Source organism: Leopardus geoffroyi, chromosome D4 (genome assembly GCF_018350155.1).
Source record: "Leopardus geoffroyi isolate Oge1 chromosome D4, O.geoffroyi_Oge1_pat1.0, whole genome shotgun sequence".
In the NCBI taxonomy this organism is placed as follows: Eukaryota; Metazoa; Chordata; class Mammalia; order Carnivora; family Felidae; genus Leopardus; species Leopardus geoffroyi.
The window spans coordinates 71,394,734-71,421,032 of NC_059342.1; the positions used below are offsets into that span (position 1 = coordinate 71,394,734).

The 26,299-nt window shown below is 39.1% G+C and overlaps 1 protein-coding gene and 1 long non-coding RNA gene across 2 annotated transcripts in view; one reads left to right on the forward strand and one right to left on the reverse strand.

Annotated features, from left to right (window-relative positions):
• Positions 1 to 26,299, reverse strand: part of LOC123593579 — a 94,729-nt gene that overhangs the window by 13,064 nt on the left and 55,366 nt on the right. The window lies entirely within an intron of this gene.
• The window catches only part of MUSK (muscle associated receptor tyrosine kinase), a 92,398-nt gene that overhangs the window by 5,004 nt on the left and 61,095 nt on the right, over positions 1 to 26,299 (forward strand). The window contains exons 2-5 of the mRNA XM_045469647.1: positions 6,160 to 6,286; positions 11,188 to 11,339; positions 16,178 to 16,305; positions 17,567 to 17,708. Coding sequence (XP_045325603.1) covers positions 6,160 to 6,286; positions 11,188 to 11,339; positions 16,178 to 16,305; positions 17,567 to 17,708 — 549 coding nt within the window. The remainder of the gene's footprint in view (positions 1 to 6,159; positions 6,287 to 11,187; positions 11,340 to 16,177; positions 16,306 to 17,566; positions 17,709 to 26,299) is intronic.

The following is a 26,299-nucleotide window of genomic DNA, read 5'->3' on the forward strand; positions in this document are numbered from 1 at the left end:
GTTAATATCATTTTCCTTCACATCAAGCAGCTAGGATTCAAGTGAAGTTACTCTTTGGGTCCAGAAAAGCATTGTGCTCATTTTCATGTATTTGTTATTCATGTGGTCCTTGGATTGAGGGGAGAAATAGTGCCCTAGTTTAAACAGACTCTGGCTGAGATGAAAGCTGGATAACAGAATGAAAGTAAACAGGAGACAGTCTGCTGAGTCAACAAATATCATTAAATACAACGATGTGATTTTGCCAGTAACAATTTGAAAGTGGATTTGTTTGGGTAATTTTGAAAGATGGGCAAAGTGAACTTAGCCAACTATACCCTGCCTATATAAATTGATATTAACGTAAACCTTATTTTTCCCCTCTGTCTGTAATCAGTATTATGCTCAAGGCATGGAATTGCTTAGAGTTAAAAGACAGGAATTTTAAACCGACCTTAACCTTGAAGTTTAGCTGTATTATTTCCTACTTGTGTTATGCTTAGACAGCTATTTAACCATTCTTATCCTCCATTCTTCATCTGCAGATGAGAATAATAATAGTATCTACCTTTATGTTTGTTGTGCTAAATGAGATAATGAATGAAAAGTATAATGCCTGGCCCATGGCAGGTTCTTAATTTTGGATGCTAAAATTATTAAAAACAGAATCAAACGATGCACAAGACTATCACACCACTGCACATGGTGGGAAGGTGTTAATCTAATAAAGTTCTTAGTAACACCTCATGTATTTCTCCATAACTGTGTCAAGACATTCTCAGATTTACTTTCTTGATCTTAACTGATCTCCACAGTTTGTAAAAATATTAATAACATATGTCTGTTACCTCTGTCACTTCTGAAGTATCAGGTGAGAAGAAACTAATGAATTAAGTTTATTTTCTTATAAAAATAATACATGGCCATTAAGAATGATTTTGTAAATATAAAATACAGAAAAGCTTAAAACAGGAGGGCACCTGGGTGGCTCAGTCGGTTAAGTGTCTGACTCTTGATTCAGCTCAGGTCATGCTCTCTCACGAGAGAGATCTCTCACAAACCGTGAGATCGAGGCCCACGTCAGGCTCTGCATTCACAGTGCAGAGACTGTTTGGGATTCTCTCTCTCCTCTTTCTCTCTCTGCCTCTCCCCTGCTGGTTCTCTCTCTCTCTCTCTCTCAAAATAAACTTAAAAAAAAAAAACCCTCAGACTAGAAAATGTCACCTTGACTTCCAAGACTGTTTGAGCATATATTTTCTTCCATTTTTTCTATGTATCATAAATAACTGTTTATATACTTCTGCTACCTGCCATTTCTATTTCACATGAATGCATGAGCATATTCTATTTTATTTATCCTCTTAAAAATACCATTCACAGTGATTATGTGAATAATATCTTGTTTAGGTAAGAGTTGCTAACATATGCTTAATATTTGCCTCCCTGAGACAAAAAAACAAAAGGCCCTGATTTGTTACATTTGCTGATTTCTGACTCCAACCACAGTCGATTTCAAGCTAACAATGAACACTGAACTGGGAGGGAGGTACACTAACGTGGCTTTCTACACTAATTCTACCATACGGTGACCTTGGGTATAAATCACTTCAAGAGCATAGGTAATAGTAAAACGTAGTAACATAATTAGGAAGTGATAAATTTCGAGTATTATTAGTTTTTAATATAATTTATTGAATTGTAAGTTTTTTATTTTAACTTTTTACCTTGAGTATAGTTGGCACACAATGAATGTTACATTAGTTTCAGGGGTACAGCCTAGTGACTGAGCTTCTCTAGAGGTTATGCTATGCTCACCCCAGATGTAGCTACCATCTGTCACCCTAAATGTATATAATTTAGTTTTTAATAATGTCTGTATTTAACAGTTGTCTCACAGAATTCCGGAGAAATTAACACTTGGCTATAGCAAGCCAGTACAAGCCAGCTCCAGCAGACCGCGGTTCTGAGGCAGAAGTGTGTGCCGAAACTTTCCTCCCTTTCAGCACGATTAGTACGATCCAGGACAATTCATCTGTTCTGTACAGTGAAAGTCATCTGTGTGGCTTTCCGCCTTGAGATTATTTCCTTGGGATAGATTCCCAGAAGTAAATATTAATGGTAAATCTGCAAGTAATCCAGAGACTGGGCGAACAATTGAACAGTTCGGGCTTCTGTTTCTAAATTACAGAATCAAGTAACACACAGTGTCCCATATGGGGAAAGGACCGTTTTAAATGCTTTACGTGTATTCATTTAACTAATCCTCATGACAAGCCTAGGTAGCGGTTTTATTATCATCTCCGTCTACAGCTGCACATGCCTAGGCACCAGCTAAGTGACTTGGTGCATCAGGAAGTGATAGAACAGGGATTTGAACTCAAGCCCTGTGCTAGCACCTCTGTCTGGCTGCTCATTGCTCTTGCTTTTTAAACAACGAAAGCATTCACTATCATCAATTCACCTTTGGGCCCATCATTATCTGCATCTCACAAACTTCATGTTCAGTGTTTTTATTTCTTTATCTGTATGACTCTGCAATTGATTGCTTATTCCATCCACAGGAGCCCTGATGCCTACGTATAAAAGATGTCATTTCACCTAAAAATTTTCTGCTCTTATTTTCAACTATTTGCTTTCAACCTTTTCAAAAATGTATGCCTTTTATAAAGGCCTCAGAAATACAGCTTATTTAAACATCATATCAGTAAATCTGCTAACCCTAGGGATAGAAAAAGGTCTAGGACATGGTCCTTGGCCCCAAAGCTCAAGGTTTTTATTACTGAGTATGAGATAAAGACATAAGCGGATCATTTTAATAGCATCTGTGTGCCAAGTGCTGTAAGAGTGACATTTATAGGATGACCCATAAGGAAAAGGGCATTTGGCTCTGTCTAGCTAGTCTGAGAAACTGGGCTAAGATGCTACTTAAACTGCATCTTAAGACAAGAACCACATTAAGGAGGAAGATGGGGGCTCAGTGGGACACTCCCAAGCACCAGGTTCCCTTACTCTCAGCCCATGAATTTGTCTCTGAGTTTAGTGAAAAAAATAAGGTTTGTTTAGACTGTGAATGCGTGTTTTATGGCCAATGTGCCCATCTGTCCTAGGCGTCTCATGAGGCTGTCACCCCCTACCCTGCATCTAAAATACTGTTCACACTACTTACTTGGCTCTGATACATACCTTGCATTTTATCTAAAATGACCATATAATCAACTGTCCAAACTCAGGCACTTTTGGAATACAGGGGGCACTACCAATTATGCCAGGAGAGCAGGCGTAACTATTACAGCTGATCATTCTATGTAACCGTCCATCCTTATTATCTAGATGGTGGGCTCTTTTCTTTTTCTTTAAACACCACAATAGAAAATCACCTTTTAATGGTTTATTGTCTATTCTTCTTCCTAAATATTTATACTTATATTCACATTCATATTATTTACAAGCTTGTTTTCTTGATACATGTATCATTTCAAATCTTCTTTTTCACTTAAAAACATATTTATACACTTTCCCATGATATTAGAAATCCTTCAAAAATCTTTTTTTTTAAATAACTTATTGTCAAGTTGGCTAAAATACAGTGTATACAGTGTGCTCTGTTTTGGGGGTAGATTCCCGTGATTCATCGCTAATATACAACACCCAGTGCTCCTCCCAGCAAGTGCTCTCTCTCCTCAATGCCCATCACCCATTTTCCCCTCTCCCCTACCCCGCATCAACCCTCAGTTTGTTCTCTGTACTTAAGAGTCTCTTATGGTTTGCCTCCCTCTCTGTTTGAAACCGTTTTTTCCCCTTCCCCTCCCCCATGGTCTTCTGTTAAGTCTCTCAAGTTCCACATATGAGTGAAAACATATGATATCTGTCTTTCTCTGACTTATTTCACTTAGCATAATACCCTCCAGCAGCACTTTCAACAATAGCCAAATTATGGAAAGAGCCCAAATGTCCATCAACTGATGAAAGGATAAAGAAGGTGTGGTTTATATATACAATGAAATGCCACTTGGCAATGAGAAAGACTGTGGGCTCTTCTAAGGCAGAGATGGACTTTACACATCTTTTTGCTTCTAGTCAACCTGGTGCTTGCTACATGGAAAGCAGTAAACAAATCTCTGATAAATAATAATAACGATAAAGTGGTAATGATGATAATTATTTTCAATAAGGTCATGCAATGGGGTAGATTTCCAGACTCATGCAAATACAGGTATTGACACTTTCTTTCCCACACCATCCAGCCCTTGAGATGACCAGGACCCCACTCCATTTGCTCTGGTAGATTCACAGGCTTCCTAAATGATTAAAGAGGGATGCATCCTACCACTAACCAACTCTCATCCTTCTTAACTTCCTTGCCCTTCTAACTCCTATAATCCAAGCGACTCTCATTTCATGGGGGGACAGGAGGAGAGAAGGATCAATGTCAAAGCCCCTCCTATTTTCTTTCTTTTTGTGGAACACACACACATGCAGAGGCACATACACACAAACAATAAAAAACAAAAACAAAACCAGCTTTGAGATATAATTTACATACTATGCACTCCACCCATTTAAAGTGTACAACTAGGGCTTCTGGGTGGCTCAGTCAGTTAAACATCTGACTCCTGATTTCAGTTCAGGTCATAATCTCACCGTTTGTGGGATGAGGTCCCGCAATGGGCTCTGTGCTGAGCACAGAGCCTGCTTAGGTTTCTCCCTCTCCCTCTCCCCTTCTCTCTCCCCCTTCCCTGCTTGTGTTCACACACTCTAATAAAGTTTTTGAAAAACTTTAAAAAATAAAGTGTACAATTCACAGAGTTGTGCATTTATCATCAAATTAAGCAGAACATTTTCATTATACCTCAAAGAAATCCTGTGTCCTTTAGCCATTTCTTACCCCCTAATCCCTCCATCTTGCTCCCCTGATCTTGGGCAATCGCTAATGTATTTTCTGACTGTAGATTTGCCCATCTGGACATTTCATATAGGTGGAATCATGCAATATGTTGTCCTTCTGACTGGTTTCTTTCACCTAGCTTATTGTTTCCGAGGTTCATTCATGTTGTGGTATATATCAATACTTCATTCCTCTCTATTGTCAAATAATATTCCATCGTATGGATATACCAATTTTGTTTATCTGTTAATCTGTTGGTAGGCACCTGGGCTCCTTTCACCTTTTGGCTATTGTGAATAACGCTACTATGGACAAATATCTACAAATATCGGAGTCCCTACTTTCTATACTTTTGGGTATATACCCAAAAGTGGAACCACTGGATCATATGGTAATTCTATGTTTAATTTTTTGAGGAACCACATACTGTTTTCCACAGAAGCTGCGCCATTTTACATTCCCACCAGTAATGCACAAAGGTGCATCTACCCACCTGCTTGCCAAGAGGTGTTGTTATCTTTCTTTTTGATTAGAGCCATTCTGGTGGATATGAAGCGGTATCTAATTGTGGTTTTGATTTGCATTTCCTTAATGGCTAATGATATTGAACATCATCTCATGTGCTGTGTCTCCAACACAAATGAAATTTGTACAAATTCTTTGGAGAAATGTCTATTCAGATCTTTGCCCAGTTTTTTCAGTTGGGCTTTTTGTCATTTTATTTACTCTTTTTCTATTCCATTCACATGCAGATCTGAGTTTTTATAAATTGGATGAAGCTTAAGCTTATAAAATCTCTTATTTGCAGGAGCCCCCATCTAAGACCCTCAGTGGACTCTAGCAATGTGTTAATATGAACATATATTATTATGAAATTTAGAAAAAATTGTTTTTAAACAACTGTTAAGATCTCTCTCTCCATTCTGACTTCTCTTCCCTTCAAGCTGATCCGTGTTGGGTGGCCACGGATATTTTGTATTTATAATTTTCTTTTTTATCCTCAATGTGTGTACTCAAATTATATAACTTTGGGCTTCATAAAAGCTGGATCTGCCCCTACTTATATAAACTAAATTCTAAGTCCTACTCTACTGAGAGCCTTCTCTTTTGATTCTCAAACATCTATTTCGGAAGTAGTAACAAAATTCTCTACATACAATCTTCCTTCCTTTTGACAATTTTCTGCTATGGGGAAATATAATTCTCATTCAGTAGGTGACGGCCTCTGACTGCTCACAGAGGGTTAGTAAACAGCATTCTAGAATGTTCTCATCTGATTTCTCCTCTCCTTGTAGCTCCTGTCATCACTACTCCGCTGGAAACAGTGGATGCCTTAGTTGAAGAAGTGGCTACATTTATGTGTGCAGTGGAATCCTATCCCCAGCCTGAAATTTCCTGGACCAGAAATAAAATTCTCATTAAGTAAGTATTCTGCCTTTTTCTGGTAAGGCTGCCCATGGCTGCCTTGCAATTTAACTTTGTCATCAATGTAATCACAGCTCTTGGTAGGACAAAAGCTTACCTTCTAAAATACGTAAAATGCAAATTTCCTCATTTTGTAATTGTAAGATCTGCAAGTCAGCGAGGTTAAGAGAATTGCCTAAAGCCAAACACTGATTTAATTGACCTGGGGATGTCCGGGCTATTTCATGGACTCCAGGCTAGGACCCAGAGGAAGTTTCAAGTAATTAAGACACACGATGATATCCTAAGGCCGGGGGTACAGGACACATGTTCCAGGACATGCTGGGGAATTAATAGGGACCAGACTCATCTCTACTTCTATTCCAATAAAGTAAAGTATGTTGTCCAAGAACCTGACCTCTTGGTCACCAGAACTTTTTCTTTTGAAAGTCAGAAGGGTTTCCTAATATATAATGAGGCAGCCTCTTAAACAGACAAAAATTCCCATTTGACATGAAAGGGTCAGGCTATCTTTTCCTCATTTGCAATAGCTATCTGATCAAAAATACTCCAAAAAAAAATCTGTAACAAAGGGAACCACTGGCTTCTCAGTAGGCATATAGCTTGCAGTAGGACCAGAATTCTTGAGCTGGTATCTACACACTCGGGTCCATGAACCTGCATGAGGAAAACTTATGTCTTTATTTGCACTAAACTCTAATGAAATTTAGTGTTTCCTTCAATTATACATGTTGTAATATGAGAAATTACCCTGTGCTGTGGTCACCCTCAGGTCGTCTACCTGGAAAACTATTACAGAAGTCTTGGAATAGGAAGGCTGAAAATAAGATGCTTGAAATACAGCTTATTAAATCCATTTGAAATCTCTAGAGAGAACAAGGGAAAAGAAATGGGATAAGTCAATGTACTCAGGAATCTTGGTTCACTCAATGTTTATATGGCCAGTTGCTCTTGTGCCTCAGACTTCCCCACTGTCAAGCTCTTACAAGGACCAGAATAAAGTCTGAGCCCACAGGTGGAAGGCACCAAAGCTAAGGACATATACTTGCTCTGTTGGAAAAACAGAAGGACAAGCGCACCTGGCCATGACGATAGCTTGCCAATTAGCCTGCTGAACAGCCATGGATTTTATCTGTGTTCCTTGGGGAGAGTGCACGGGACCATAAAGGGACCACGTTGTATGTCACCAACAGGTGGTTGATTTAGGGGTGACAGAGCCGTCAGTCTAGAGATGGCACGATTATAAGCTTGTCTTTCCATCCCTTTCTACTCTAAGTGATACTCTTCTTTATTCCATCATATTTTCTATTTATTCCATCAATCTTTGGCAGGTTGCTATTTCACTTATGGCCTATATTCAGCACATCTCACCAGCTCTAGCTATGTTCCACAAGTGACTCTCTTCCTCAATGGCTCCATTTAACACGAGTCATTGTGCTAATATCTCATACACTACTAGCTTTACAATTTATATGCTCAACATTTTCATGAGTTTTGTCTATTATTTATGTCTTTATCTTCTATAATAAAATTAAATGTCTTTAAATAATACAGAAAAACCTCACTGTTAATATGCATCATGAATAACAGTGGTCATAAAAGCACCTGTGAAGGCAACACAGAAGTTACAGAGTTTTGTATTACATTACAGTTGTTGCTTATATCTTGGCATATGATTCATGCACTTCCCTACTTTGAAATTATAATAGTTGTTAGACAGGCAACATTCAATAGTCAAAGGTCAATGATCAAAGATTATTCTCTCCACTATGGCCCTCTACCATGCCTGGGAAGGAAGTGCGATGCCTATATCATTAAATAGCTTTGAAAAAGACAGCCTTACGATCCTCTCAGGTATTTCTTTCTCAATATTATAAGGAGATGAAAAAATGGACAATGGAAGAGTTTTTTTAATTACACAAAGAAAATCAACATTGCAAGAATGCTATGAATAAAGTCACTTAATAAATTTGAATCTTCCCTTTATTATAAGGCAAAAATGTTACAAATAAATAAGAAATAAATGGGTTATAGGTTTGAATAGTTGTTAGTCAAAGGATCTGTGAAATAAGAAGAAATTACATTTTGAAAATATATTTGTGTGCCCTTTCAGGAATAATGAATAGCTTTACCAAAGAAACCTGACAAGCACTACTTTTCCAGGTGATAAAGGTCAATATCGATAGTGAAAAATCATATTGATAGCATGCACCCTTGTTTTTTATGGGATGAAATGGCCCTCTAATTTTGTGATCTTCCTCTCCCAAAGCCACAAACCAAATTTTATCATAATAAAAATATAAGGCAAACTCCAATAGAGGGGCATCCTACAAAATACACGTACTCCTCAAAACTGTCAAGGTCATCAAAAAACAAGGAAAGTCTTAGAAACTGTGACAGCCAAAAGGAGCCTAAGGAGATATGACAAATAAATGTAATGTAGGGTCCTGGATGAGATCATGGAAGAGACAAAGACATTAGGTAACACTGAAACAAATCTGAATAAGCTAAGACTTATTTAAACTAGTTAACAGTATCAATATTGGGTCATTAATCGTAACAAATGTACCAAACTAATCTGACTAACAACAGGAGAAACTAGATGGAAAGAGGTATATGGAAAGTATCATCTTTTCAATTTTTATGTAAATCTAAAACTGTTCTAATTAATTCTATTTTATTATTATTTTTATTATTTTTTTATTTTTTTAAAATATGAAATTTATTGTCAAATTGGTTTCCATACAATACCCAGTGCTCATCCCAACAGGTGCCCTCCTTCAATGCCCATCACCCTTCCTCCTCTCCCTCCCACCCCCCATCAAACCATAAGAGACTCTTAAAAACTGAGAATAATGAATTCTATTTTAAAAATTATAAAGACTTGGGGTGCCTGGGTGGCTCAGTCGGTTGAGCGGTCGACTTCAGCTCAGGTCATGATCTCCCAGCTCGTGAGTTCGAGCCCCGCATCGGGCTGTGCTGACAGCTCGGAGCCCGCATCCTGCTTTGGATCTGTGTCTCCCTCTCTCTCTGTCCCTAACCCATTCGCATCCTGTCTTTGTCTCTCTCAAAAGTAAATAAACATTAAAAAAAAATTATAAAGACTTGAGCGTCCTCATCACCCACAAGCAATTTACTCAAATTAAGCAACATTGATGCAACAGCTTACAAATTTGGAAACTTTCTATTTCACAGAGTGGCTGGACTCTTGGTCCACAAGTATATCTGTGAAATATTCCAATGTACATATTTTCCGACGAAAAACGTAGCAAAACAACATTATGTGACACTGAGTATCATGGCTTTCCACAATTATTTATTGTTATTTTGTGAACTACCCAGTGATTATACTATCCTCAGTCACAACAGACCAAAATTTACTACATGCTTTTATTCCCTTTAGTATCAGGAAGTGATGGTGGGCACCTGTAGAGATTAGAACATCAAGAAACCACTTCCTTTTCCACTGTTTGTTTGCATTTTAGTTTCCTATTTCTACTATAAGAAGGTGTCACAAACTTAGTGGCTTAAAACAATATACGTTGATTATCTTACAGTTCTGGGAGTCATAAGTCTGAAATCAGTCTCTCAAGGTGAAAAGCAAGGGTTGACAGGGCTGCATTCTTTCTAGTGGCACCAGAGAAGAATCTGATTTCCCACCTTCCCCCAGCCTCAAGAAGGCTACCTGCCTTCCTTGTCTCCTTCCTCCACTTTCAAAGCCAGCAATCACAGCCCTCTGGCCTCTGCCTCAACTGTCACATCTCCTATCATCCTTCAGCTTCCCTCTACCATCTTTTAAGGACCACTGTGATTACATTGGGCTCATCTGGATAAGCCCTGATACTCTATTTTAAGATCCTTGACATCTGCAAAATCTCTTTTGTCATGTAAGGTAACATATTCACAGGTTCAGGGGATTAAGACCTGGATTGAGGTGGGGGGCATTTTTCTGCCTCATGTATACATTTTGCATAAGGAATCTTTATTTGGTCATAAAACCCCACTTTTATGTTGATGCTTCCGCTCAAATTTTTCTGTTTCCCTAATTCCTTTCTTGACAAACAGCATGTAATTTAATGAGATAATATATGTAAAATACACACTCACAGTTTGAAGCTGTTTTGCTTCCTTTTATATTCCAAGGAAGTAGAACTGTGCTTGGCACTTGTTAGGCATTCAACAAATACTTAATAAATGAATACTCAGCTAATTGTTAGTTACTTCTATAAGAATTTAACTCTTCCCACTGGTAACATTTATGTACGTGTGTTTGTTCTCTAGCTGTTACGTTCTAGTAATTGTGGGGAGAAGACTCATATACCTTGGTAATAATATACTTTCCTGAATAAAGTAAACTTTATGTTTGGTCTCATCAACAGACATCACCTTTGAAGGCACTTTTTTTTTCTTAAATTTTGAGAGAGGTAGAGAGGGAGAGAGAATGAGCATGGGAGGGGTAGAGAGAGAGGAAGAGAGAATGAGCATGGGGGGTGGGGCGGGGAGAGACAGAGACAGAGAATCCCAAGCAGGCTCCATGCTCTGTGCTGAGCCTGTCGTGGGGCTTGATCTCACAGTCATGAGATCATGACCTGAGCCAAAGTCAAGAGTCGGATGAGCCACCCAGGTGCCCCGGAAAGCATTTTTGAAGGACTCGGGTTTTTTGATCATTAGAGCATAGGACCAATCTATTGGAGCACAGCATTCTAATCTTAGAATGTAATGCTAGCTTTATATTACCAAAAAAGGTGATTCTATTATTCAGAACCCATCCAAGTTTCCTTTTGCTTTTAACCTGCTTCTTCCATCGACAAGTCATCTACTGATCAGTTAATCACAGCCTGAAAAAAAAAAAGTGACACAGGAGGTCCTAACCTGCCATTTCTGTCTGCGACCTGCAGGCTCTTTGACACCCGGTACAGCATTCGCGAGAATGGGCAGCTGCTCACCATCCTGAGCGTGGAAGACAGCGACGATGGCGTCTACTGCTGCACGGCCAACAACGGCGTGGGGGGCGCTGCGGAGAGCTGCGGGGCTCTGCAAGTGAAGATGAGTGAGTGGGAGAGAGCCTCCGCTCTTGATGTTAAAGCTGACTCGGTACACTCCGAAGCAGGCACTAAACAGTCTGCAGCACAGCTTGGAGGCTCGGCAGTCAGCCAAGCTCAAGTTCAAATCACACCCCTGAGGCAGTGAATTCTAGACCATGTATTCCTGTCCTCAACTACAGGCAAGCCCCTCAGTTCTCTAGGCTCTCCCGTTTCCTTGTCTGCACACAGCTCCCTATTTGCTCCACCTTGACTCCTTCCACCAGGGAACTTCCATCTAAAATCTTCTGCCTGCTCCCTTGAACCGGTTCCGTTACAACCAGACACGCTTTTTATCTCTAACTTCTTTGCAGACACTTCTACCCTTTTGCCTTATTTCAAACTTGATTTTCTTGGGTGGCTTTTCAAACTTGAGTGGCCTTTCTGCTTCACTGGAGGCTACTTTTTCACCACCTTTCCTGTCTACAAGGCTAGCAAGGACTCGCGGTCAATCTCCTAGCTCTCATTGCTGCTTTTAAGCCATTAAAAGCTTTATATTGCTGTGCAAAATCTTCTCATGAGGGCGTGTGCCATTCTGACCATTCTCTCCTGTAACTCTATTCAAGTCACCTACTCATTTCCAGGTACTCCCCCTCAGCCCCCACCCCGCTCAATATCTACCAAACACTTTGATTCCTATCTATCATATCTTTCGGTCTATCCATCCCTACTCCTGCCACCATCCTAAGGGATTTTTTAACAAACCATGAAACAGCCTCTGGCCACTTTGTCCTTACAGTTCCTGACCTCCACAAGTCCAGTGATATTTGCCTTAACTTCTTATCAACCTATCCCATCAATGACCTTGTCACCCCCAGGAAATGGTCCGTATTTAAAATCTTAAGCTCCAGTATACCATACTCAGAACACGGACACTTCTATTCCCAGCGCTGTCCCAAGAAGAAAACACTTTCCCACACTCATGATGTGCCTCCATCTGTCTCTTTCTCAGCTAAGAACCAGAGTCAGGCTCTCTCCCTCCCCTACTCCCTCTGCAGAGCCATCACCGCATGTTCACATTCTCCTCCTTTCTCCCTTCCACCGACCCCAGTGGGGACTTACTCAGTTCTCTCTTCTTTTAGTCTTCTCTTGCACCTGGTGGTGTATCTTTAAGCACTCTTAGCACCCTCAGATCTCATGACCTCCTGTGCTGGAAGCACTAGCTGCTTGCAAATCATCTACCCTGTAATAATGTAACTTGTATTTTCTTCTCTCTGACATCACGCTGCTGAGGGCAAAAATCACAAAACAGCCATACTGGCACATACGAATCAGCAGGGTCCAGTTCCACTCAGAAACTTTACTGCAAGTTTTGCTGTGATTCTTGATTAGCATCACTATTTCTCCTATCTTCTTTCTACTGTGTTGTCACTGTTTTGTTGAGTTCGCTGCTTCTTTTCAAAGTGTGAGCATGTGATCATATATAATCTGAGCATACGTTTTCTGAATCTTTGAATCGCTGAAAGTCTCTGCCTTTGCTCCGGGATAAAAACTTGTCCAGGTACAGACAAGAATTTAAAAAGGCTTTTCCCTCAGCTTTTATTAAACAATTATTCACTATCATATGACACACTATGCTGCAGCTGAGAAAGCTTTTTCTTATTCCTAAAGGTAAATCTAATGTTTATCTCTCTTAAAAATATTACTATTTTCTCTTTATTTCTAGAATTCATAAGATTTTCACATTCATAGGAATATGTTAAATGTATTCTCTTACTATTCCTACTGAGTTTTAGGTAGGCCTTCTGAATCCAAAAAATAAGGATTTGTTGTTGTTTTTCAAAATGAGGTATATATTTTAATTTTTCTTCCTCTTTATCTCATTCTTAAATTTTTATTTTTTATTTATTTTATTTTTTTTAATGTTTATTTATTTTTGAGAGAGACAGAGACAGAATGTGAGTGGGTTAGGGGCAGAGAGAGAGGGAGACACAGAATCTGAAACAGGCTCCAGGCTCTGAGCTGTCAGCACAGAGCCAGACACGGGGCTCGAACTCACAAGCTGTGAGATCATGACCTGAGCCGAAGTCGGACGCTCAACCGACTGAGCCACCCAGGTGCCCCTTAAATTTTTAATTAGTACATATTAGATCTCTTTTTTTTCCATTTTTCGTGACCCCATTTTTTTCTCCTCATACTTTCTACATATCTATCTTGATATTCTACCTTATTGGAGATTTATTTTAACTTTTCCTTCTATATCATGAACTCAGTCTTCAATATGACTATTCTAATATTCTACACTTACACTGAGTACTTTTGATCTTAAAAACCCATGTTTTTAATTTCTAGGAATTATTTTTCTGCTCCTTTTTTTCCTCATAGCAAACTCTACGTGTTATATGATGCAATATTTGTTCCTCTAAGGATAACACTAATGCATTTAAAGAAAAAATTCCTCTTTTCCTGGGGCGCCTGGGTGGCTCAGTTGGTTAAGCATCTAACTTGGGTTCAAGTCATGTTCTCATGGTTCGTGGGTTCAAGTCCCACATCAGGTGATCATGAGCCCCACATCAGGTGAGCTCAAACCCTTTCTTACCATTGGGTAAGCCCAGCTTTTCTCTCTCTCTCTCTCTCTCTCCCTCCCTCCCTCAAAAAAATTCTGTCTTCTTTTCCTTACTTTATTTCTGTTTTCTTCATAAGTTTTTATTTTCTTTCAGTTCTTTGCTTCTGTGTTCATGTTTTTTTTTTTTTTTTTCTCAAGCCTCTATTAATCTTTTATGTTTGGTCAGACTTATAAATGAAATCCTAGATTCATCAGAATAGGAATGTAGTAGGGCTAGTGGGACATTGTGGGGAAGCTGGTCTGGGGGTTCTTCTGTAAGTGGGTAGGGATGTGCCCATAAGAAGGCATTCCTTACTTGAGGAAATCAAGTGAGGAAACTGGAATGTTCTCCTTTGCAACATAATGAAGGCTTGCTTCTAAAGACAGAGCACATTTAAGTATTTCATTGCTACCTTTCCCTTGAGAGTTTCTCATATTCTCTCTGGCACTAAATGTTCTTTACTTCGGTTCTATCCCAAATCTCCTCTTTTTTTCTTCTTTAGGAAAGCTCACCCAGTCATGTGGGTATACGGTGGTGTGGCCATCCCAGGTGCTACCATTTTAGAATGCTCCCACACCACTTGGTACAGAGCTTCTTCCTGAGATGCCTAAGACCCCCAGTCCCATCACTACTCCAGCTATCCAAGGATCACTCCCAGGAGCTCCCTCTCCCAAATTCCTTGTCACCCATCAGAAAATGGTTCCATGCTGGCACAGCATGAAGTTCCAGCATCCCGCTTTAGCCAGATGACCAGCTCAGATTAGTAAGTGCTCACGGTTTCACCTGAAGAGTGTTCCCTTACAGTGGGGAATCCGTGACTCAACATCAATGCTCACCTCATTCCCAGTGCACTTTATGTTCAACTTCCCAAAAGGGTTCTTCTCACTTCTCACCCAACAGATGACCAAGATATCTATTTCACTGAGAAGATAGGAGTTAACTGCTTTAAACAAAGGTTATCTGCTTAAGACATTTGCCATAGGGATCTTCAAGGAAACCAGTGGAAGGAATGGAAAACACTCTCTTTGACTATGTCATAGGAATATCAACTTTTAAGCTAAGCTTTTGCCAGCAGCTGTGTGACAACCCCACTCACAATTGAGGTGCCTCACCATCATCTAAATGCAGGGGTTCACTGTTGTTGATTAGGAGAGTTGTGTGCTTTAAATAGCAGGCAAAGTGACAACGTTGATATTCTCCTATAACATGCTTAAAGCCTGTCTTGTATTTTGTTTGTCACAATGCAAGATCATACCAATTCGAAATGGCACTAAATGCCTAGATTAGACATCAATAGACCATGAAGTCTTTGCAAATATCACTTCCAACTCCCATCAACCCCCACACGCACAATTAAAGTAGAAGGAAAAAAGTCCTTATTCCATGCTCTTCTGTCAAAGTAGCACACTGATTACAGCACATGACCTAAAAGAAATAGAATGCATCCATTTCTCAGTAGTCTCTCCTGCAAAGACAGTCCTCTGTTTTATAACTGTAACATGAGACTAGTAAGGAAATAAATGTAGTTTTCATTCTATATGAATCCTTCAAGTAGTAAAAGAACGGGCATCCTGATTTTGTAAATTCTTCTACACATCAGATTTAATAACTTCTGAAATCTTACTACTGGAGAATAAACAGAGGCTCGCATAATCTATTTCTTCTGAAAGAATTGATTTAAGAGTCTTTCACAGCACAGTAAGTTACAAAAGTCTGCCTTGCAGACTACAGTTACCCTAAATTCTATGACAGAATTTCTCCAATTACTAATATAAATAACATCTGCTTTACTTTCTAGAGGATAAATGTAACTAATTTTTAATCACGAAATTTAAAGGTCAAAGTAAGATGAAACTAAAGGGAAAGTAGGTCATAACTGAGAATGACATGAAAAATAGATCAAAAATGTCTCTTCAAATGTTTCCATGTCTGTTGGTATGAATTAAATAACGTCGGATTGTTATGGTGACAGTATACTTAGTCAACTTTTTATTAACTATCTTTTAAAGTGAAGAATACTATGACCTCAAACTCCTAATATGTTTCGTGAGTTTGTGTTTTGCAAATAAGATAATAAAACAGACATAACCTAAACTTTGAAAAATGATTTCTGTCGATACTCGCTAAAAACCCCTCAGCATTTGATAAATTCTATAATGTAATCAATTATTCTTACAGTGGATATTAAAAACTAAATGGAAAAGAGAAAGCTTAATGCAGCCATATTGCGTTTTTAATTTTGAATTTTTATTTCCCTTTAGAACCGAAAATAACTCGTCCTCCCATAAATGTAAAAATCATAGAAGGACTAAAAGCAGTTCTACCATGTACTACAATGGGCAATCCCAAACCATCAGTGTCATGGATTAAGGGGGACAGTGCTCTCAGGGTAAGTCCTTATTACGAAAACGTGTCTATACAACATATTTTCAAGTAGGGCAATTTTTTGCAAACTCAGTTACGTGAGTCCAAATTTCTAGTATGAAATTTCCCCTTTGATAACATTTTAACCACACGTAAATATCCCTGTTCCCATACACACAAACTACAAGGCATTCCAGTTGGGGGTGGCTAGGGGAAAAAAGAGACGGGAACCAACAGTTCTTTCGAGGGATGAAAAAGGAGGCCAAGCAAAAGCAACGGGAGTGGGTTTTGTTGGCTGGTGGGGTGGTTGGCTCACTCAGGTTTTAACATTGAATCTTTGAGACACAGGTGACAAAAAAGATGAAACTAAAATCCAGGTTTTAGACCCGACAAACAGCTTCTGGGAGGAGAGAGAGAAAGGAGGTTTGGAAGAATGGACGGGAGAACCTCCGGAGTGGAGTTAGAACAGCAACGCTCAAGACCAGTGAACTAACACCCTGACAAATTCCTCGGTCACAGAGCAGTCAGATTAAAAACCTAGTGCTTACATGCTCGTTTTGCACTGCTTTAGAATCTCATACCTACGTTTACTGGGAAATCATGACTCTGTGTCATTACTGTCACCTACTAACTGTGAACGCAGTGAGGTTTTTCATCCTACTCTGCTCAGAATATGCCACACAGAATACACAGGTGTTGACATGCATCCATCAACTGGAATGAAGTATAAAATCAGTTAGCTTGGTTTCACTTAACACAAGACAAATAACGTGAAACTGTTTAAGGTAGCCTAGGTAATTTTCTGACTTTCCTTTTCTTATACATATCAGTGGGTTTCCCACAATAAAAAAGTAGGAATTTTCGTATGAGACTGAATTTAGAGTCCCCAAAGGTAAACGTGGTATTTTAACTTCCAAGACCATCTTTTTTTTATTATTTGTAGAATTTCCCAATTTTCAAAAAACGTATATTTTCCTAAAGATACCACATAGAGTGTTTTGAATCAAAGAGACTTGGGTGTAACTTTTAGGAAATCAAGTAAGCCTACTGTCCTCATATGATGAAGGACAATGAAAATAAACTATATATTATAGAACCATTGTTAAACTTCGTTTAGGTAATCTTATACTGTCTCATTTAATACAGTATGTTATACAAAATAAATGCCAAATGTTCAAATGATGCTTTTGATGCTAGCAGCGATGATAATGACCTGATGAAATAAGGCACATGTATCCTTGATAAAGCCATGGATGTTTTAAAATTCATGTCCCTATCCCTGGCAGGAGAATTCCCGCATTGCAGTTCTTGAATCTGGGAGTTTAAGGATTCATAATGTGCAAAAGGAAGATGCAGGACATTATCGGTGTGTGGCAAAAAACAGCCTCGGGACGGCATATTCCAAATTGGTGAAGCTGGAAGTTGAGGGTAAGGAGTTGCATTCCTTCCCATTCTGGTGCTGTTCGAGGGACCCGCCCATTCTACTCTGACGGCTGGACTGTTAGCTTGCAAAGGCAGAGATGTGGCTAGACCAGTCCCGTCCACTGTTCCTCATCCGACACCATAAGTTCAAAACTATGGAAAGAAAAACTGAAAAGAGAACCAAGTGTTCACCAGTATAATAGGTCATATCCCATCTACTGCCCACAGTCACTGGTAATTTTTAACAAAACCAGACTAAATTCGCTAAGATACTAAAACAGTAGAACACCAGTTCAGAACTTCGGTCTGGCTTGGACAATTCTCCCTTGCTTATGAATTTGAAAAGCCTCCTTTTATCTCTTTCAGCCCAGAGACATGACTTTTTAAAACATCAAAAGAAAATAAGTAACTTCAGATTGTATTCTATCACAAAGGGTTGAAAAAGAATACAATACTGACTCCAAATGTCTGACTAAAAATGTTCCTAGCCCTATGAAGTTCCTTTGCCAAACTAGTTTCAACTTTTTAAAATGTTCTTTTAAAGTCAACCAATTCAGCAGCTGGTTGGCAAGGTCTTCACTGAGAAATCATAATGCAGATAGGGCTTGGTGCTCTACCCACTAAAACTGCATCACATTTTGCTTACAAATAGAAACTACCAGCATGCCTGTGCTAGGTAAACAAAACAAATACAAAACTCTCCCCAGCTCCTCCTGGTCTATGCTACAGAACCCCTCCTACTTTTCTCATCTGTAAAGTGGGGTTGTTAGGAGTTGTCAGTGAGATAAGGTGTTGACGGTATCTAGCAGAGTGCCTGGCCTTTTGTAAACACTCAGTGAATGTTGACTGTAAGAATCATCACCTATTTTTCTGCTTTTCTCTAATGTGATTGATAAAGTGTTTGGACTGTCACACACTAGCCCAAATTATAGCTCAATGGGGAGAGACTCTGAGAGCTCCCCATGGCTTACTTTGATTTCTTCCTACTCATTTAAGCTCACGTCTCTTCCTTCTCCATCATACACTTTTCTATTAGCTTTTAGACTATTTTTATTTCCTAGCTAGGCCATTCTCTCACAGCATTAATAATCTTATTTCCCACATTTGCTTCCAGTTGAGGTGACATGTTTATTATGTCATTGCATCAATTGCTCATAGAATTTCTATTAACTTCTCATAGAAAAGAATGAGGATGATAGGAATAGTGACTGTCAGATGTAAAAAAGATGTATTCTCACATAGTTGCTATAATTTAGTGTCTTCTGCATTAGCAATGGTATTTAAAGCTCAGTATGCTATAACCAGTTGATGTGACTTATTCAGTGAAAAAAAAACATACCTACATTCAGACACATTGACTATCTGCCTGGATTCAGTATTTCCTTAAACTGTATGTGGAATGATACAGAATGAATGTTATCCATTTGTATATAATATCATAAAGATTTTCCTCTTTAAGACATTAAATATACGCCCTTTGTATTATAACATAGAATTCTGATAGTTTAGGTCCCTGTCTTCATAGATATTGAAATTGTTTGCTTTAGCAGTGACCTAGGGAAAATTAACACAATCACAATTAGTTGGAGCCCGTTACATAGTTTGGCCTTGCCTTGTCACTTAATTTTGCATCACACCTATCAGTAAAACTAAATACTATCTTCTTTCTTCTTAACATTTAAGTGGTCATGCTCATTGCCTTAACAGTTAATAGAGAGGTTTCTATTAAACTTGCTAGTATTGAGAGCTCATAATATCATTTAAAGTCACTCTAGCAGTAAGATGATCGTTTTAGCACATATCTATTTTTATTCCATTTAAGTCCCTATTAAAGCAGCTAATATATGTGAAAATTCGTGGCATGCTTAGCACGGTGGCTGGTACATAATAACCATTCAATAAATGGCATCAATTATAATTATTACTATTAGAACATAAAAATTGTAACAAATCTGTGTAGCTTCTCTTGAAGCTCGAAAGGTTGGCTTCCACTTCAAGAAACAGTTCAGCATTTCCACAAGATATAATGCAGACGTGATCTATTTAAAGGAAAGGCCAATTTAACCTACAATTCAGAACAGGTGAAAAACCAACTGAAACTGGCCCAACCCCAAAAGTGTCTGTAAATGCCTACTAACTAGGCAATAGTAGAATTGAAGATAAAGCCGGGCCATAGCCGGTGAGGCACATGAACATTCGTTATGTACTGCATCAGTACCTCTGAAAATTCGCTCGACCAAATTAAAATGAGAAGTCCACGATGTCACTCGATGCAGTCAGCTTCTAATGAGGAGCATACCAATTATGGGCTTGGCGGAGCATGCTCACTAAATCTTAGCTGCCATAACAAACATCAAACACCCTTCAACCCAAAAGTAAAGCTCCCTTTCCAGATTGCCATTCTCAGTCTGCTGGATGTCTGGGATGGCAACATGAAGAAATTCCACATTTCTGTCCTATCTTAAAAGGTTCAAACAGTGACATACACATTTACTAATGAAACCATCTCACTCATGCACAGCCGAACATGGACGTCTTTCCAAAAGGTGAGCAACGGGAAGGCTAACATTTTAAAATGCTAGATGCTTACGTGGATCGCTTTATTTAATCCTCACTAACAGTCGGTGAGGAAGGTCCTATCATTGTGCCATTCTACGAAACCGAGGAAAAGAGAGGACAACTAACTCACGACGTGTCTAAGAGATTGATTAATGCTGAATACCGTCTGTTCTATCAGAGAATAGATAACCACATGTGACGTTGCCAAGGGCAGAGTCAGAACAGGGGCGAGAGAAAAAGCCAAAATTCTGTAAATGATGGAGAATGGGAACTGAAAAAAAGAGACAGTGGGGGTCAACAAATTTTTCAATGAACTTGGCAGAGAAAAGAGAAAAGGCAAAAAGGTGAGCAGGAACTAGAGGTATATATGGTTTACAGGTAATGTTGCTTGGCAAGATTTCTCTTTAAAAAATTTTTTTAATGTTTACTTATTTTTGAGAGACAGAGAGAGAGACAGAGCACAAGTGGGGAAGGAGCAGAGAGAGAGGGAGACACAGAATCTGAATTGGGCTCGAGCCTCTGAGCTGTGAGCACAGAGCTCGATGCGGGGCTCGAACTCACGGACCGTGAGATCATGACCTGAGCCAAAGTTGGCGCTTAACCAACTGAGCCACCCAGGCGCCCCACAAGCTTTCTTTTTTAAAAAGATTAAAATATTAAAAATACTGAAAATGTTAAAATATGAATGAGAAGAGCCTCCGAGAAAAGGACATTTGAACATAAAGGAGAGAGGGGGAATATTCAAGGGAATGTGGTACTTGAGAAGGCAAAAACAGCACATTTAGGGGACAAGTAGAGTGATAAACCGTAGACAGAGGGTGACCACTTGTCCCAGTTTGCCCAGGACAGTTCTGGTTCACACCTGTTGTCCTGGCATAATTATTAATAGAGTCCTCCTTTTACTTTCAAAAGTATCCAGGCTTCAATAATAAATTATATGATCACCACACTTAGGAAGAAGGAACTTCCTTCCTTGTAATAGGAAGGAGAAAGGGGTGTATTCCAGTATAAACGAGTTAATGAGTTTGGTGGATGGAATATGAGAAAGCTCTGTTGGTTTCTATTTCCTGTAGGAAGTAGAAAGTAAGTTTATCTGCTGAAAATATTTCTGTAAAGGGGGGTGGAGGGCTGAGGAGAGTGGAAAGATTTTAAAATAGCTGTGGGGTATGAGAGACATGACTCACAAGGGGAACTAGGACTCCTAGGTAACATGAAAGTTTTAGCAAAGAATGGGACTGTGAATGTGGAGTGGCAGAAAAAGCAGAAGTTCAGAAAAAGGAGAATGGCACATCCAAAGGCAAGATACCATTGTGGAGTTTGCCAGGGAGGAAAATAGGGCAAAGGATTTGGGAATTATTGCAAGAGAATGGTTACAGCAACGAATTATCTTTATGCACCAAAAATACAAATCTAGCATTAGACACTTACAGCGCCAGCAATATGACAGACAGGATAACATAAACATCTTCCTACTATGAACACCCAGAAATGCTGGGTTAGTCATACAATCCACAAGAATAAAATTAAATGTCCAAAGGCCAGGAACGAATAGGAATAGAAAAAAACAGAGCATTAAGCTCATGAGCTGGTTCTGCATCGTCCTGGAGGTAATGACACAGGTGCCCATAGCTATAACTTAGAATATTGATTTTAAGACTCTTAAAGGAACAGGAGACAAGGTCTTGGGCCCCTGGAAAGTGGAGGTTAGCACTGGGAACCTTCTATAAGGGTTAGAATCACACAAGTAAAAAGATGGATCAGAAAAATTCTATTTGATGACACAGAAAGACAATGAAGAGGCTTGTCTGTCTCTGCACTGCAGGTGTGAGGGAGAAAACCACCACATTTTTTAAAAAACATTTATTTATTTTTGAGACAGAGAGAGAGAGCACAAGCAGGGGAGGAGCAGAGAGAGAGAGGGAGACACAGAATCCAAAGCAGGCTCCAGGCTTTGAGCTGCCAACACAGAGCCCGACACAGGGCTCGAACTCACAGACCATGAGATCATGACCTGAGCCAAAGTCGGCCACTCAACCAACTGAGCCACCCAGGGCCCCCAAGCCACCACATTTTTAAATGAATCAATCTGTATTCAGTGCTCAGGACTATATCTCATGTAGGTCTGATATTGAATTCATACTGCCAGTACAGACTGGGGTTCCCCAGCTAGAGAAATTAACATAAAAATTGATTCCAGGCCAAAAAAAGTTAATAACCAAAAAGCTTAAAAAAAATACCTGACCCAGGTTACATAGGATTTTCATAATAAAGCCATACTGAGGAGGAGTTCACAAGGCAAAATTATAGCACCCACTGAAAACACACTGCCTTAAGTGATAGTCAGCAGATGTAATATACATAGGGATCAAAAGCCCAGGAAATTTAGCTAACACAATATAATAGAGACTCAAAATTAAATATGTTTAAATGAATTAAGACACAAAAGGAGAAAGAAGAACGAAAAAGACATTAGAAGAAAAAAAGCAGAATTAAACAATTTTAACAAATGAAAAAACAGGATTATAACTAACATTCAGTGGATGAGTAACAGTATGCTAGAAATAAGGAGATAATGTACACATTAGAAGTCATCTCTTCAGAACTTGGAATTCAGTGCAGGGAAATGGAAAAGATAAAAGAGAATTAAAGAAAGAATTAGGGATATGCATTACAGAAAGAGAGAAAAAAGAACATACAAGAGAGGCTATACCCAAAAGCATAATGACCGAGAAATTGCCAAAATTAATGAAAGACCTAAATCTTCAAGTACAAGAAGCACATGGAGTCCCAATCAGTAAAAACAAAGAACACGTATATAAATAGTTTCACCCCCAGATGCATCATAATAAACATCAAACAAAAAGAGGTGATCTTAAACTATTGAAGCAAAAAACCAGATTACTTATAAAAGACAATTAGGATGAAAGCAATAAAGAGGGTGTGAGGAAACCATTATTTGGTATCATCTAGTGGAGATCTTTTTGTTTGCTTTTTGTTTGCTTCTAATAAAAATCAAATTTGCATCAATAGGAGACTGATAAAATAAGTGATAAAGTCCCATGCAGCCATTAAGAAGAATGAGATCGATCTATACGCATTAACTTCTACAATTACCACCATGCATGTAACTTGGGTCTGTATTCCATCTCTGAGCTTCAGTTTTCTCGCCTCTAAAAGAGGGGTAAAAAGCCTAGCACCTACCTCTTAGGTTGTTGCAACGATTACATGAATTAATACAGGCACACAGCAAATACTATATAATTATTTGCTGTTTTTTATTATTTATTAAGTACCCATATAGTGCTTATTATGTGCAAGGTACTGTTGTCCTTAGAAATACTAACTCATTAGAAACACTAATGTGTTCATAAGTGAAAAAGTTACAGAACAGTATGTTTTATATATTCTATATTAGAGTAGATAACCAAGCTGTTAATAGCCATCATCTCTGCATGTAGAATTACATAGGAGGTTAACATCTATCATATACTTTATACAGTGCTATACTTTTTGGATTTTTACAAAGAGACCTTCATAATTAGGAAGAATCCATACATGTACTTATGCTTTTGAAGAGATTATTTCCTCAAAACATCATACTATTTTGATAAAAATGGCATCAACCTTTCGGTTCATTGATCTGACATACTACTTTTGCAGTTCTCTTGCTCCATTCTGTTCTAGAACAAAAGTTCTAGATTCAAACTTTGTTTTTGATTCCTATGCTGATTAGACATTCACAACACTTGGCTATTGGCTGAGGCTCTGGGGTTGAGGGGGAGGTCCTGATGAACAGAACACGAAGCATGCCATTTCCTTGGGGAAGGAATCCATCCATAAAGACAGTAAGTTTGAGACCTGCAAGAGGAAGTAAGGGAGCCACCTGGACGGAGGGGGAAGAGAAGGGGTTGAGAGAATAGCACCTGCCGGTGGATTCTCCCCCCCCCCAACCCCACTGATTCTTCTTTCTTACTATGAGCAGACCCGGAATTTACGATCCCTTAGTGCTTGGTGGATCCAACAATAAAGTCCAACTTGGGTTCTGATTTCTCAGTGAGTATTTCCTACAAACGTTTGGGTGTTAACTGACTCAAAATAAACAAAGGTAAGGTCCCATGGAAAAGTGAAGGACCACGCTAGGTGAGAACTATCCAGATATACTGCTTTAAGATCGGTGGGAAGTATCTGTGGTTTCCCAAATTCCGTCGGCACTTGAAATGTAGCAAAGAGCTGTCAATCTCACGGCTGTGGAGGCTCTTTCTTAGAAAGGCTTAACCCCTGTCTCATGTACCTCTGTGACAGTGGCCTTTAAGACAGGTAATGAGGGCCAGAGAAATCTCCGCATCATATTTCACGGATTCTAAGATGTTCATTTTAAATATTTACCGTATCTGGGGTGAATCTCGGTTTCTTACAATCATCGTTGGCCAGTATTTATTTTCTTTGTTGTGCATTTTAATATCTCTGAAATTGAGATTTATCTTATTGGTCTTAAAGGCAATCACATTTGGTTTGCGGTTTCTGCCATGAAGCTGAGATCTTTCCTTAGCTGTCTCCAAATATGAGAATATTTAATGATAAAACAGAAATAAGTCAATTGTATTGGCTCGTAAAGATTTCCTCATGGTTAACTAGTAATATTCTTTCTGCTTGAGATCATTTCTTTCAACCAGCTCCTCACAGAGGTGAAAGCATCATTTTCAGTGGCAGGGTTGCATGTAGTCTCCCCACCAACCACAATTATATTTGCTGCATATTAGTTTTGTTAGGCTGGAGACAGAGACAAAGTGACTTCTCAGTGCCCTATAGAAGGAATTATTTTCTAAGTCGAAGGAATTATTTTCTAAGTCAAGAGGCAGTCTAACCTGTTCCATGTTCTACTTTAGGTATGTATGTATCCAAAGAATGATCCATCCTGTTTCTCTCCTGTATCTTCACTGAAACAGTTTTCTCCCAAGTACCCTAAAGGCCAGGAAGACAGACACACAGTGGCATAGGGATGTGGCAATGAATAGGATGATTTGGATGGCAGGGCTGGGATTTTCAAGGAAAGGCTGCATCATGGAGGCTTCAGATGACCTCTGAAGTGGAAGACGCTGATTTTTACTTTCCTGTTTTCAACCAGAAGGATACTCTCCCTTCAAAAAACCGTGTTTAATAAACACTATACCACAGAAATTAAAAACTTTAAATATGATAATGTAATTCTGGTTGTTTTTTAGCTAGAGCAGAGAGGTCGCTGTTACGAAGTTTCTAATCACTGGAGGAGATCCACTTAAAATTGTACAAATATCTCATTTTCTTGTATTTCCCTTACATTCTTTGACTTAACTATTTTGAAATGATTTACTTATTTGGAGCTGAGTGTGGATTTTATTACATTCCGTGAATTTCACATTCAGACAAGTTCTGCTTTGCATAGGGAAACTGGTTGAGTGTAGAATAGAATGTTTGCAGCTCGATTTAAAATCGATGTATGTTGGGATGTATTGGATTCCCTGTCAGTTGCATTGTCTACTATTACCTTGTTTACCCCTGGAGGTTTAAGCCATGAAGGAAAATACTGGGCAGAAGAGGAGCTGGAAGCAAGGGAGGGTTATCCGTCCGCAATCGCCAGTGGGAAAAGGTGGCTTAGCACCAGTCCAAAACTGCAAATGAGAGCTCGAGAAACAGACCAAGACCAAGAACAGAACCCTCTGAGGGAGAGGGTTAGTGCAGACTTCCCAAATGTTTAACAAGACCTCATGTGCATGGAGCCTCAGAAAGCAGAACCCTGTCTCAGCACTTGAGAGAGGCATTTTAGGGAGTGAGGAGGGAGGGTGAGCCAACTGGCCAATGTAAGTGGCCTCGGTGAATGAATCTCCATCACTTGTCAGGGCCCTTGAGGGCTGTCAGTCTGCTTCCCTGTAGCCTAAGGCTTTATCGTTAGGGCTGATTTGGTCTTTCAAAGGCTTTTTTTTTTTTTTTGGAAGATTATTTGCAGACATATGCAGTATATCAGACAACAGTAGAATCCCAAAAGATAAAAAAAAATTATT